General features: G+C 36.8%; 1 protein-coding gene across 1 annotated transcript in view; it reads left to right on the top strand.

Moving 5' to 3' along the window:
* The first annotated feature begins 350 nt into the window (after window positions 1-350).
* LOC107559294 (trafficking protein particle complex subunit 11-like) overlaps window positions 351-13,112 on the top strand; it is a 21,958-nt gene continuing 9,196 nt past the window's right edge. The window contains exons 1-24 of the mRNA XM_016243059.1: window positions 351-473; window positions 804-1,027; window positions 1,170-1,339; window positions 1,849-1,919; window positions 2,005-2,119; window positions 2,621-2,720; window positions 3,035-3,108; window positions 3,194-3,290; window positions 3,697-3,830; window positions 4,385-4,532; window positions 4,623-4,716; window positions 6,014-6,093; window positions 6,297-6,375; window positions 6,487-6,541; window positions 6,675-6,820; window positions 6,904-6,965; window positions 7,112-7,244; window positions 7,958-8,088; window positions 8,166-8,321; window positions 8,426-8,613; window positions 8,848-8,996; window positions 9,734-9,855; window positions 9,961-10,080; window positions 10,269-10,334. Coding sequence (XP_016098545.1) covers window positions 824-1,027; window positions 1,170-1,339; window positions 1,849-1,919; window positions 2,005-2,119; window positions 2,621-2,720; window positions 3,035-3,108; window positions 3,194-3,290; window positions 3,697-3,830; window positions 4,385-4,532; window positions 4,623-4,716; window positions 6,014-6,093; window positions 6,297-6,375; window positions 6,487-6,541; window positions 6,675-6,820; window positions 6,904-6,965; window positions 7,112-7,244; window positions 7,958-8,088; window positions 8,166-8,321; window positions 8,426-8,613; window positions 8,848-8,996; window positions 9,734-9,855; window positions 9,961-10,080; window positions 10,269-10,334 — 2,694 coding nt within the window. The 5' untranslated portion in view covers window positions 351-473; window positions 804-823. The remainder of the gene's footprint in view (window positions 474-803; window positions 1,028-1,169; window positions 1,340-1,848; window positions 1,920-2,004; window positions 2,120-2,620; window positions 2,721-3,034; window positions 3,109-3,193; window positions 3,291-3,696; window positions 3,831-4,384; window positions 4,533-4,622; window positions 4,717-6,013; window positions 6,094-6,296; window positions 6,376-6,486; window positions 6,542-6,674; window positions 6,821-6,903; window positions 6,966-7,111; window positions 7,245-7,957; window positions 8,089-8,165; window positions 8,322-8,425; window positions 8,614-8,847; window positions 8,997-9,733; window positions 9,856-9,960; window positions 10,081-10,268; window positions 10,335-13,112) is intronic.

The following is a 13,112-nucleotide window of genomic DNA, read 5'->3' on the forward strand; positions in this document are numbered from 1 at the left end:
TTGATGGTTAAAACAACCTCATTAAAGTCGCTTTGGATAAAAGCGTCTGATAAATGACTAAATAAATCAAATTAAATTAAACAAACACTTAAAAAAAATGTATCCCTCATCAAGAAGTGTCACCTGCAAGTTTCTAAAGGCTTTTCTGTCATATGCTGATTTCGAACCCGCGTAGTAGCATACTACTCTTACTATTTTTGCCATAAAAAGATATGCTAAAAATAGAAAGAGTATAGTGTGCAGTTTGGAATTTATGTGAAGAGGCTTTAAGCGCAGCTGTAAGCGCAGGATGAGTCCAGCAGGTGGCGGTAAAGAGACGCGTCTCCTGTAAAACAACGCGAAAAGCCGCCGAAAGAAGAAGCAGTCATATGTCATGGTGAAGGTGGGGTTTGAATTATAAACAAGAGCTGTAACGTTACATAAATGTAGGCCAGCCTGCTGAAAACCGAGCAAAACACTACTTGAAACTAAAGGTAAATACCTTCCCGACTAATATTTAACGTTACCTGTCATAAGTGACAGCGCTGGGCATATTAATGCTGTTTAACAGGCTATTACTGAGCGTTAGCTTTAGCATCAGCTGTCAAGGGTATGTCGTTGAGCTTCTGTCTTCGTATCTCGAGTTTTCTGTTGTTCAAGCCACTGTCTGCAGGATCATTGAACATAAAACATGCTCATCTATCTCCAATGTACAACTCATATCAAATGAAAGAAATGTCCTAGGATTGCATGCTGTATTGCCCCCTGATTGTGCTTCAGTTCAGTCTATGTTGAGTTGTTTTTTGTTGCTTTTGTTTGGTCAGGTGGTCTGTTTGCCGGCATCATGAGTCCAGCTCAATGGGATCTTCCTCCAGAGCTGTGCTGCAGGCCCATGGCCTTTGTAGCACTGACAGGACTGGACGTAGTTTATAATGCCATCCACAGAGCCATATGGGATGCCTTCTGTGCCAACCGGCGGGCAGACAGAGTGCCCATCTCTTTCAAAGTTTTGCCAGGAGACCACGAGTATCCAAAGTGCAGAACCAAGGTGAAACAAAAGAGCTGTGAAACCTTCTAACGATATTCAAAAATGCTTTATGCTCCTTATAAAACATTATTTTAACTCTGGATACTAATGGGCTGTTGTGTGACTGTGTTAGTTTGCTAACACGCTTTCTTTTTTTTGTTAGAGAACATCGTATGAGTGGTACATTCCTAAAGGGATACTGAAGACGGGCTGGATGAATAAACATCTCAACCTGGTGCCTGCACTGGTTGTACTGTTTTATGAGCTGGACTGGGACGATCCACAATGGAAAGAAAAGCAATCAGAATGTGCAACCAAAGTGGAAATTGTCAGGTATAGTTTTATGAAAAGGTCACAATTCTTGATTTGGTAGTGTTATTAAACTATTAAAAATAGTTATTGGTTATTGAAATAAAGCTGATATATAATATAAATATGAATAAATTAATAGATTATAAACCTAAACTTAATTTTTTTAAGTCAAACAAATAATTTGAAGGACTAAAATGAAAAAAATAGAAAAGAAAAATATTATTAATAAAATAAAAATAAATTTAATTTAAATAGAAATATTTAAAAAAAAGACAAAAACTAATATAAATGACAAGCACATATAAAAGTTACTCAAATTAAAAATATAAAAATAAAAGCTAAATTATTAATAAATACTATAATAGTATGTTAATAATGTTTAAATAAAACAGGAAGATAGAAATGCATTGTTTAATTTTGTGACAGAATCCAAAATTCCTGACTGAATAGATATTAGGACACATCCTAACAGGTGTTTTTTTTATTTTAGTTTGTTGTTTGCTGCTCTGAGATATATTTATTTCTCACAGGACAAGTTTACAAGGAAGAAACACGAAAGTCGCTGTTGTTTTGATACAGAAGAAAACTCCTCTCCCACCAGGTATCACAAAACTGAAGTCCATGTTTCAGGAACTTCAGTATGATGGGTGTAGATGTTGATGGGTGAAGATGTGGTTGTGTCTCAGGTGAAGATCTGGTGGCATCTGAGAGGGCTTCTGCTCTATGTGGTGCCTGTGACCTGTCTGGGAAATCCCTGTTTGTCCTGCCCCATACTGACCACCTGGTGGGATACATCATTAGGTTAGAGTCTCTAGATGTAGAGTGTGTTCTTTATGCCTGAATGACCCAATCAGATCTGTCTTTGTATGTGGTATCCAATAACAAATATGCAGAACTAATATTTACTTAATGTTTGCTTTTATTTTGCAACATGGATGTAAGCTGTTTTCTGTGAATGTGTGAGACTTCTGATTAATTTCCTGGGACAGCTAAATAACTAGAAGAATAACAAAGTGCTGTGAACAGTAAAACAATTTGCACTACAAAGCAGTGTGTTTATAAATACGATGATAATTTAAAATAAAATGTTATGAAATATTTAAGTTTGCGATATCAAGCAGCGTAACAGACAACTTGAAGCAGATGACACCAGAGCCTCACACGCTCAAGTTACAAATGGCCGCACTGCTCTTTTACGTAAAAAAAAGGTTAATGCTGCCTCAATCACAGCCTAGATTACATGACAGAAAGTGACTGACTTGCATCTTCACACCTTACAGTTTTGTGTTTGCATGCCTGCAGGTTGGAAAATGCATTCTACGAACATGCACAGACCTACTATTATAATGAGATCAGGAGAGTGAAATCTCACAAGGAGTTCCTCAATAAAACTACACACCAGGTAACCAGGAGCCCAAATGCAATGAATAAAACCTGAATTTCTTCAAAATGACCTTTTAATCTTTGTGCAAGCGTGTGAAGTTCCTAACACTCAAAACGAGGCATTACATCCAGTGTGAAAAGCAGGAAATTGAAAGAAATTAATTCAGGAACACAGTTCTCAGCTTCTTTTGAATGCATAGCCTACTTGAAGAATATGACATGCAGTTGCCTCATTGTTATTTTTTTATTGTGGCTCTTTGTTTATTAGTCAACTGTTAAGTGTGAAAAAGCCCAGCTTGCACCATAATAACATTTGAATGCTTTGAATTCTAGTTGCTGTTTGTCAGGCACCAGTTTAAAATGGGCTTCTTCAGTGAACTAAAGCAGGACACTCAGAACGCCCTCAAGTAAGTGCTGTTAACAGGAATTTTTACATTGCTATTTTGAATTTATTTATAAGGACCCACACACATTTCATGTGCTGTCTTGCAGATATTACAGGACTGCTTATAGCCTCGTTCATGAACTCAGAGCTCATGAAACCAACATGCTTGAAATCAAAACCATGGCTGGATTCATCAACTACAAGGTGAACTATATTTTTAGATGTTCTGAAGAAAGTGTGGATGGTGCTTGCATATTGTTTTGGGCAGTATTATTCTAGTATATTGTTCATCTTTATAATCATTGTGTCATTGACAATATTTTGGCAACAAGGTGAAATAAAATTGTTTTCATATTTTTATGTTTTATTTTATTTCAGGTAATGAAAATGTTTTTTATGGTTTTAGTTAATATTAACCCCAGTTTTTGAGACACAGCCAGTATGAGGTGTCATCTAAACAGCTGTAAACACAACACAGGAAACTGGCCAGAGTTCATTTCCTGTTCTCTTTTAAACAGCACCGTCACGTTCAGTTGCATTTTCAGAGTGCATTTTGATTGTTCAGAGTGTGTCTCTTTATCGGGTGTCTAACATTGGTCTTCTCTCGCAGATCTGCAGACTGTGCTTTCAGCATAACACCCCCCTGGACGCCATTGCTCAGTTCCGCAAACACATTGACCTGTGCAAGAAGAAGATCGGCAGCGCTGAGCTGGCATTTGAACACACCGCCTGGATGTCCAAACAGTAAGATTCAGCCCTGCAATATCCACAATTTATTTCATATTCTTGGAGTTCCATTTAAAAAGAGTGAGAGATCTCTGGATCAGAACAGTGTAGAGTTAAGGGAGTGGGCTATTTTCGCTCAGAATGGAAAAGCTTTAAATATCACACTGGCAACTATATAGCCAAGCCCTAGCAACCATTTAGAGCACTGTAGAACAAGCCTTATCTCAGCTCTCTCTTGCAATCACCCATTTGCTATGGCAAGCACCACTCACATTTTCTTCAGAAAATGTTCGTTTTGAGTAATTATTATAATGGTCTAAACTGTAACAGACATTATTAGGGTATAACATTTATATAACAAGGTAAGAAAAACTAAACCAGAAAACCAACTGTCTCATTGCGTAATGTTTTCTGTGCATGTTGCTCAACAAACCTAATACTTAACTTACACATTTAGAGAAACAAGCAAAGTTTAGAATTATATTGTTTTTTGATAAATGATTCTACTGATGGTGACCTGTGGTCTTGATTTTATACATGCACTCACTTGCTTGTTCCTTCTGTTTCTGTAGGTTTCAGTCGTTTGGTGATCTGTTTGATGAGGCCATTAAACTGGGCCTCACTGCTATTCAGACACAGAACCCAGGGTTCTACTATCAACAGGCTGCTTATTATGCACAGGAGCGCAAGCAGCAAGCAGGGCAGCTCTGTAGTCATGAGGTACTGCTACACCACAGTGCAATGCATCATTAATGTTATCTGCATATATTTTAGTTTGTGTTGTAAAATCTCCCATTGTTCCTGTTCTAGCCAGGTGTGGGTTACCCTGCACCCGATCCATTAGAGACACCCTCCGGAGCTCTAGACTTTTATGGACAGAGACCTTGGAGACAGGGACATCAGAGTGAGTAATAGCTTAAGAAGCACTATAACCTTATCTGAATCTGTATCTTTGGGTGGATCATAAAGTGCCCCTATTATGGGTTATGAAAGGTTCATATTTTGGTTTTGGGAGTCCTCAACAACAGGTTGACATGCATGCAAGGTCAAAAAACACTTTCATTGTCTTATAATATGCATTTATTTTTTACCTCACTTGCTCAACGACTACCAAACGATTCGATCAACGTTTAATTTTTCCAAATTCCTCCTTTGCGTGACGCTAATCTGCGGTGATTGGTCCGATTGGTCTAATTTTCGTTTCATCATGCCTGTAATGCCTGATAAAGCAGCGTTTGTGAGCGCAGTGCTGCGTTATGTACAGCGTTACCAGGGAAACCGCTATTTTACCGCTACTAAAACGGCCCCTAGTGGCAAAGAATGAATTTGCATTTTCATTCAGACCAACTCAAAAAGGCCAACAAGTGGGCGGGCAATATGCTAATGTTTCATGTTGACGTCAACATGAAACGCTTGGGATTCGTTTTAAAAACGACTCGTTTCAATGATTCAGAGTCGACTCTTTCTTTTAAGAGACAATAACTTTATACACGGTGCACTTTCAGATTTACACGCTGCATGAACGATAATTAAAAAAAAATCCATAACAGGGGCACTTTAAGAATCCTGTCCAGAACATGCCATGTTTCACCCGAAAATCCAATGACGCAAATAAGAAATTTTATTTTATTACATTGTTGTATTGTGTTTTATTATATATTATTAATTGATTGATTATATTATTAAATTATTTTTATTAATAATTTCATGATAGTTAAGCACATTGACTTAGTCCTTGTTATTGTAATGCAGATAAAAAAAATCTAATTCACATTACTGTAATGTAAAAAAGTTTTTACTTGCCCACCAACAACAATAATACATGTCATTTTTAGAACCATATTCAATATGTGCACATGAGAGAAAAGTAATGTAGCATTTTACATTGTTATACTGCAAACATTTACTGATTAGATTTTTTCCAAGGCAATTAAAAGTCACTTTAGCAATTTCCTTAAAATAGGCTTTTTCTTTATTCAAAGTACCGTTTTTGAAATGTGATTTTTTTTTTTTTTTAACCTGGCATGTTTTTGTTCACCCAAATAGTTCTTGTGTGTCAAATTACATAAAACATAGTAATGAGATTAAAAATACAGTAAAATGGCATGAGTTGTTTCCATCATGTATACATATAAAGCTTATAATTTACAGACTTACCCAGGTGTTATGAAGTCTTTGACCCAGTGACCTTTAACCCATAGGCATAGATCCTCCTGATTCTGAGAAGGAGAAACAAGGCATCCTTGCTCTTCAAGTTAAAGAGAGAGACGTGCTTCATTCGGTAGGACTTTATATATCTGCATTTTCTTAAATGCCTGTTATTCCATTATAAGTTCAGGTTCATTTGTGAAATTGAAATTAAGGGTCTTGTTTAAGGACCAAAACGGTTTTTTTTTTTTTTACAGAAAAAATAAATCAATTTTACAGATAAAAATCAACAGAATTTCTCTCCTAATGGTTGTATGCGTGTGTTTCTGATGTCAGGAGTTGGTCATTGCTCTCCTCAGTAACGCTGTCGCCCAGTTTAAGAAGTACAAGTGTCCACGAATGAAGAGCCATCTCAGTTAGTCCAAAAACACGCACATTCATCAGCCAGATTTTCAGTTCTTTATTTAATTGCACAGTAAATTAATAAAATTTTTGCTTTTTCTTTTTGTTCTGTCTCCCTCCGCAGTGGTTCAAATGGGAGAGGAATATTATCATGCAAAAGACTACACCAAAGCATTAAAGTGAGTAAAATTCAGTATACTGCAAGTTTGACCTATATAAATTGAGCTCTGCTTGTGTCAGTGGCTCGCAGCTGTATTCCTAACATGAGTTTATAACTGTTTAGTGTATAACTGTTGTATTCTGACTCCCTAGACTGTTGGATTATGTGATGTGTGACTACCGTACGGAGCGCTGGTGGTCTCTGCTGACATCTATCCTGTGCACAGCTTTGAAGTGCTCCTACCTTATGGGTCAAGTGAAAGATTACATCACCTACTCGATGGAGCTCATGGGCAGAGGTTCGTGAACACCATGTACTGACTCTCAACTTCACCTCAATTAAAAGTTAATGCATTAATAGGTGTTTATTTGTGTGTTTTAGCCTCTAACCTCCCTGAAGAGCAGAAGTCCAGGATTGAGAAGAATCTAATTAAAGTGCTCATGGTACGTGTGGAAATATAGCTCACAGAGCTGAGTGATACAGCTGAAAGAAATCATATTTATGTATTTCATATTTAATATTCTGTAAGTTCTGCTGTAGATTGCGATGTAGTGTTCATGAAGTTGACATTTTCTTTTGTGATTGTCAGAATGAAGTCCCACAGCCTGAACCGGACTGTGACCTGGCCTCTGTGAAGACGGCTCAGTCTCTGTGGAGTGACCGCATCTCTCTGGCTGGCAATAACGAGTTCACCATTGAGGTCCAGGACTATGTGCCCTTTGGTGAGGACTCAAAAGAATATTCACTTTCCAGCCTTGGGCTGATCGATCATAATCATCGATTTGAGACCTGCATAATTACATTTCTATCCATAATCCCTACATTTAAAGATATAGTTCACCCAAAAGTTCAAATATAATAAAATAAAATAAACATTTACGTACCCTCATGTCATTCAAACCTGTATAATTAATTTTTTTCCATTGAACATAAAGGCAAACATTTAGAACAGGTTTGACATCAGTGATGGTTCTTATGACTGAATGGGATTGAATTCTGTTTGTTGTTTTGTCTTAGTCAAAAGGGTCGGATAAAGAACTAGACTAGGAGCAATAATTGAATCAGCAGTAAGATTGTGCCGTATGGATGTATTTTTGTATATGTTTTGAAAGATGTCTCTTATGCTCATCAAGGGTGCATTTTTTTGACAAAAACACAATAAAACAGTAATATTGTGATCCTTTGATGAACAGCAAGTTCATTTATTTGAAATAAAATTATTTTGTAACATGTTTTTACTGTCAATTTTCATCAATGTAATGCATCCTTTCTGAATAAAAGTATGAATTTCTTTATTAGAAAATCTTACTGACCCCAAACTTTTGAATGGTAGCATATATATTATAGATGTATCTTTGTTGTGGTCTTCATGCTGGTTTACTTTATGGAACAAAATATAATGATATATATGTTTATTTTCATGTGCTCCTCTCAGTTCAGTGCAAAGCCAAGTTCCTGTACCCTAGTTTCCACATAGATGAGCCTGTCCAGCTGCACGTCTATGTGAGAGCTGACTGCCCACATCCTGTGCGCTTCTCAAAACTGTGTGTCAGCCTCAGCAACCAGGTACAGCACACCTAACACACACACACACAACTCCATGACATTTGGCTTTGTTCTCAATGACTGTGTTTGAATTGCAGGAGTATAACCAGTACTGTTTGCTGGAGGATGCCTCTAAAGAGAAGGATATTCTAGAAACCTCCACCCAGGAGAACATGTGTCTCGTACCCGGCAAAACCCGCAAATACTGCTTCAAATTTGTAGCCAAAACGGAAGATGTTGGAAAGAAGATTGAGGTGAAATATATATTTTCATTCATTTTAATTTCATCAGATTTAGTGGTTACATAACTACTCGCATAGTATGTTTTGTTTCATTTTTGTCTGTATTTATCTTTCAGATCACAAGTGTGGGACTCATGTTAGGCAGAGAGACGGGCCGCTGCGTCTATCTGAACTGGCGGGGTGGCTGGGGGGATGCTGCCTCTTCCCATGAGACTCTGCAGGCATCCCGCTCCTTTAAGAGGAGGACACGCCTCCCAGAGCAGCAGGTGGATTGGGACACAGTTGCTATACAGTCAAGCACTATGTAAGTTAAAAAAAAAAAAAATATATATATATATATATATATACAGTATATATAAATTAATGAATGATGCATTTATATAGCGCTTTATTGGAACTAGAAAAAAATGTAATGTCACTGTCAGTAAAGAAATATTTAGTGATATTTAGTAATACACATTCCTAGAAGCACCCCTTTTGGATTTCAAAATTATAAACATAAAACGGCAATGTTTTCCTTCCCATCATGCCCTTTTAGGATCATCTCCAGAGTGCCTAAAATCTCTGTACAGCTGACTCATGAGCCTCCAGCACTGACCAATGAGATGTACTGTATGATTGTTACCATCCAGTCAGAAGAGGACACTGTGGCCAAAGACATCAAACTTACTGCAGGCCTCAAACCAGGTACAGTACTTACTGTGTTGTCTGGAACAAAATTCTTACTTTGTTTTAGTAAGTGGTTTCTACATTTTAGTGAAACTAAAAGAAAAGGAAATCAAGTCTGATTACAAAATTAATAGCATGCCTCTCAAAGCACATGATTTGAGGTATCATTCATACCCACAACACATCCCTAACAAACAGTAACTCAAATATGAATTAACCCGGACCAGTATATTTTGTAAACTGTGCAGAAATACTAAGGCTTGAGTGTGAGTCCTACCATTCAAAAGTTTGAGGTTGGTCTTTTATGCTCAACAGGGCTGCAATCATTTGATAATAGTAATAATGTGAAATATTATTTCAATTTAAAATAACGGTTTTCTATTTTAAAATGTGATTTATTCACGTCATGAATTTTCAGCATCATTACTCAAGTCTTCAGTGTCACATGATCCTTCAGAAATCATTCTAATATGCTGATTTGCTGCTTAAGAAACATTTCTATTATTATCAATGTTGAATATTGTTATTGTGCAAACCACAATACGTGTTTTTCAGGATTATTTGATGAATAGAAAGAAAAACAGCATTTATTTGACACACAAATCTTGTCTTGGCTGTCAGTTTTTAACAATTTAATGTGTCCTTGTTGAATAAAAGTATTAATTTCTTTAAAAAAAAAAAAATCTTACCAACCCCAAACTTTTAAATGTTAATGTACTTGTGAGTTTATTGTATATTACTATTGTTTCAATTAGGTCAGGATGCCAATCTCACACAGTCAACCCAAATCACACTAAACGGCTCTGAGGTGTGTGATGATTCTCACCCTGCCCTGCTTCCTGACATTCCCCTCGGAGATCTGCAACCTGGACAGAAGGTACTCCTTCTTTTCACTGATTTAACAGATTCAGTTGATTAAAACTGATCGTCAGCTGAGCTTGACTTCTATATAATGTTGTGTACATGTTTTCTTGTGTGTCAGATTGTGAAGCCCCTGTATATCCACTGCGTGAGCACTGGATCCAGAATATTACTGTTTCACGTGGCCTATTCTGTGAGTGCCACGGTCGAGGGCAAGGACATCAATTGCAAGTGTCACAAAGTATGCAGAATCCTAACACCCTGTCATCAAAACCCATACAATTGCTTGTTAAAAAGGAACGATTTAGTAAAGATTATGTCAGAGCCAGACATAAACTTCACCCCTAACCCAGTTTCTTGAGGCATAATCTTTACACCAGTGTTCAGTTTCATTCACAGATTTGTATTGTGTTTGTTCTTCACCTGCAGGATGAAACTGTTACATTAGAAACGGTTGTTCCTTTTGAAGTGGCTATGAAGTTTGTGTCCAGTAAGGTAAGAGCTGCCCTCCCTGTACACTTGAGTGATACATTAATAGGGCTGGGTAACAAGTTTGATACTTTTTAGTAGGGCTGCTCAATTATGGCAAAAATCATGATCACGATTATTTTGGCCGATATTGTAATCATATACTTATTATATATACATAAGACGAAGACACTTAGGCTTTATATATATTATTTTAAATATTTATTTCCTTTTAGAATTAATTTGTTTGTGTTGGTGTGTGTCTTAACACAAACAAATTAATTTTAAAAGGAAATATATATATTTTTTAAGAATTAATTTGTACATGAATGGCTTAAGCAGAGCAAATATGTTCACGTCTGAGATTCATTTTAGCATTCATATAGAATAACTAAACTATAGCTAACTATAGCTTTATTGAGGGGACATTGTTCCTCTTAGCATCAAGAAACAAAAACTTTTATAAAAATTCTGAATGCATTACAGATAGCCTAGAATACGTGCAACGTGTGCTCCCTTTATAATTTCAAATGCACTGAGCCGGTCACTCATCTCAGTTCATCGGTTCAACAGATGTGTCTGTGATTGGCTACACTGCTCAATACTGCAAACATTGTAAATAGAAACATCTGATGCTCTCCAGAGTGGAAATGAAATTTTTTTTGTGAGTGTTTAGCTCCCTAAACTGGGTGTGACACGATAAACTGCTTTCCATATGGGCTTTATTTTTATATATATAAATGATGAAGCATGTCATAATCACAAAATTTGTCAGCTTTTTATATTAAAAAAGTTCACAATGTAGCCTAATAAGCCTAATTTTCTTATTTTACATGAAACTGTTATTTCGTTTTGTGTTCAAATTTATTATATTGTAAACATTGTTTTAAATTGTGCTGGTATTACCTTATGTACTGTGATTACATTATAATTTGTCACAGCCTAAAGTGGGCGGAGCCAACCGCCGCCATCTTGGCAGCGCGTCACTCTTGGATAATCGAATGGACAAAGAGGCGGGACGTGGGTTGAGCTGGTTGCTGAAGCCACGCCCACCTAGCTCGACGGTGGTGACAGCAGCGGCAATCCACCTGCCACTCAAGTGGCCACGCCCCTTAATTATACAGAACTTTAAGGCTTAATATAAATTAAATGGGTGAGTTATAAAAAAAATTCACCCACCTCACAGTTGTCATGAAGGGCAAAATTAGCTATATAGACCAAAACCACTTTTTGTACCAGGCTGTAAACATATTTTTCTGCTGTAAAGTTGGGCACTTCAACATGGGGGTCTATGGGATTGACTCGCTTTTGTAGCCAGTCTCTAGCGGTCGGTCGATGAATTGCAGTTTAAGTCACTTCCGTGTTGCTTTCAAGAGAGAGACCGGAAGGTTGCCACTTGGTTGATATGCGCGTTTAAATTTAGAAGCTTCTGATCAGATTTACTCTTTTGACATACGCACACTGCATGAATATACAGAGTTTCCCGCTGTTGACGCTAGTAATGCGAGTTACGTAATCAGATTACTTTTTTTAAGTAACTAGTAAAGTAACGCATTACTTTTTAATTTACAAGAGAATATCTGAGTTACTTTTTTCAAATAAGTACTTTCCGCAGTACTTTCCAGTTTCGGTTTTCAATCCGATCAAGTGTTTACATGTCCTCTTGCTCGGATTACAAAAGGAATAAACCACCCCTTACAATCCGATCGAAATCTGAATTTCGCAGCTAGTGATTGGCTCTGGCGAGGCATAAACAAAAACGTGTGCTATGTGACCATTCACACTGTAGCATCATGCTACATAAGACAATTTATAAAATGTATACAAAAAAACTCACTTTAAACCACCATCAAGTGTTTGTATTAACCTGCAGTTGTGATCTAATGACGTTTTGGTCATATAATGTTGCAGAAATATGTCATTTGTAGCCTTTTTTATCAAGCTAAACGCTAAACCTGCTTTGCATTTCTCATGTAAGCACACTGTATTATGAAAATAGGCAGAATCTCATGAAAATCACATACAAATCATATACTGCAGTAATCGCGTGTTTATTAGCTTCATGTTTCATCCCTGTAAATGTTTTTCTGGAAATGTAATGCACACTCATCATCGGAGACAGGGCGGGTTATGAACCTGTAATATGATTGACATATGAGCAGCGAATGAGCTTCCTCTGAGTCAGAACAGTGATCGCGGAAGAGAAAACACAGGCAGACAGCGCTGGAAGCAGCTAATGCTCATCAGATCATGTAAATCAGTGGAAAATGAATAGAAATTATGATTCTGTCTAAGCTATGCTAGTGTAAATATAGCCTAGGGACATTAGTCCTGGGGACATCATCAGTGAAGAGAGGGGTTGTCTCCTGAAAAAGCAGACATGCTCATTTTTTTTTTTTGAAGAACTGCTGAGTGATTTCATGCAGACGTGATCCTCACATACTGACTTAAAACTATTCATTTTGCACTGAAAACTATTTGAACTTTATTCAAATTATTTGCACTGATTTATTTTGTTGGTTACATTTTGTTCCTTTGTGCAGTGGCTCAGGAGGTGGGTCTTTAAGCCTGCAAAAACTAAAAAAATAAATAGTTTTATGAAGTAATGTGTAGTGTTTTTTTATTTATTTTATTTTTTTTTATTTATTTATTTATTTTATTTTATTTATAATGTAATTTATTTAGTTATTGCCTGGCTTTTTATATAGAGTTGGATATATAAATATGTCCAACTTTATCTGCATATGTACATTATACTCGTGTAGGCCGATACAATATAGCAGAGATGCCCAAACCAGAGCCCTG

The sequence above is a fragment of the Sinocyclocheilus grahami genome, unplaced genomic scaffold (genome assembly GCF_001515645.1).
Source record: "Sinocyclocheilus grahami isolate Dianchi unplaced genomic scaffold, SAMN03320097.WGS_v1.1 scaffold680.1, whole genome shotgun sequence".
Classification (NCBI taxonomy): Eukaryota; Metazoa; Chordata; class Actinopteri; order Cypriniformes; family Cyprinidae; genus Sinocyclocheilus; species Sinocyclocheilus grahami.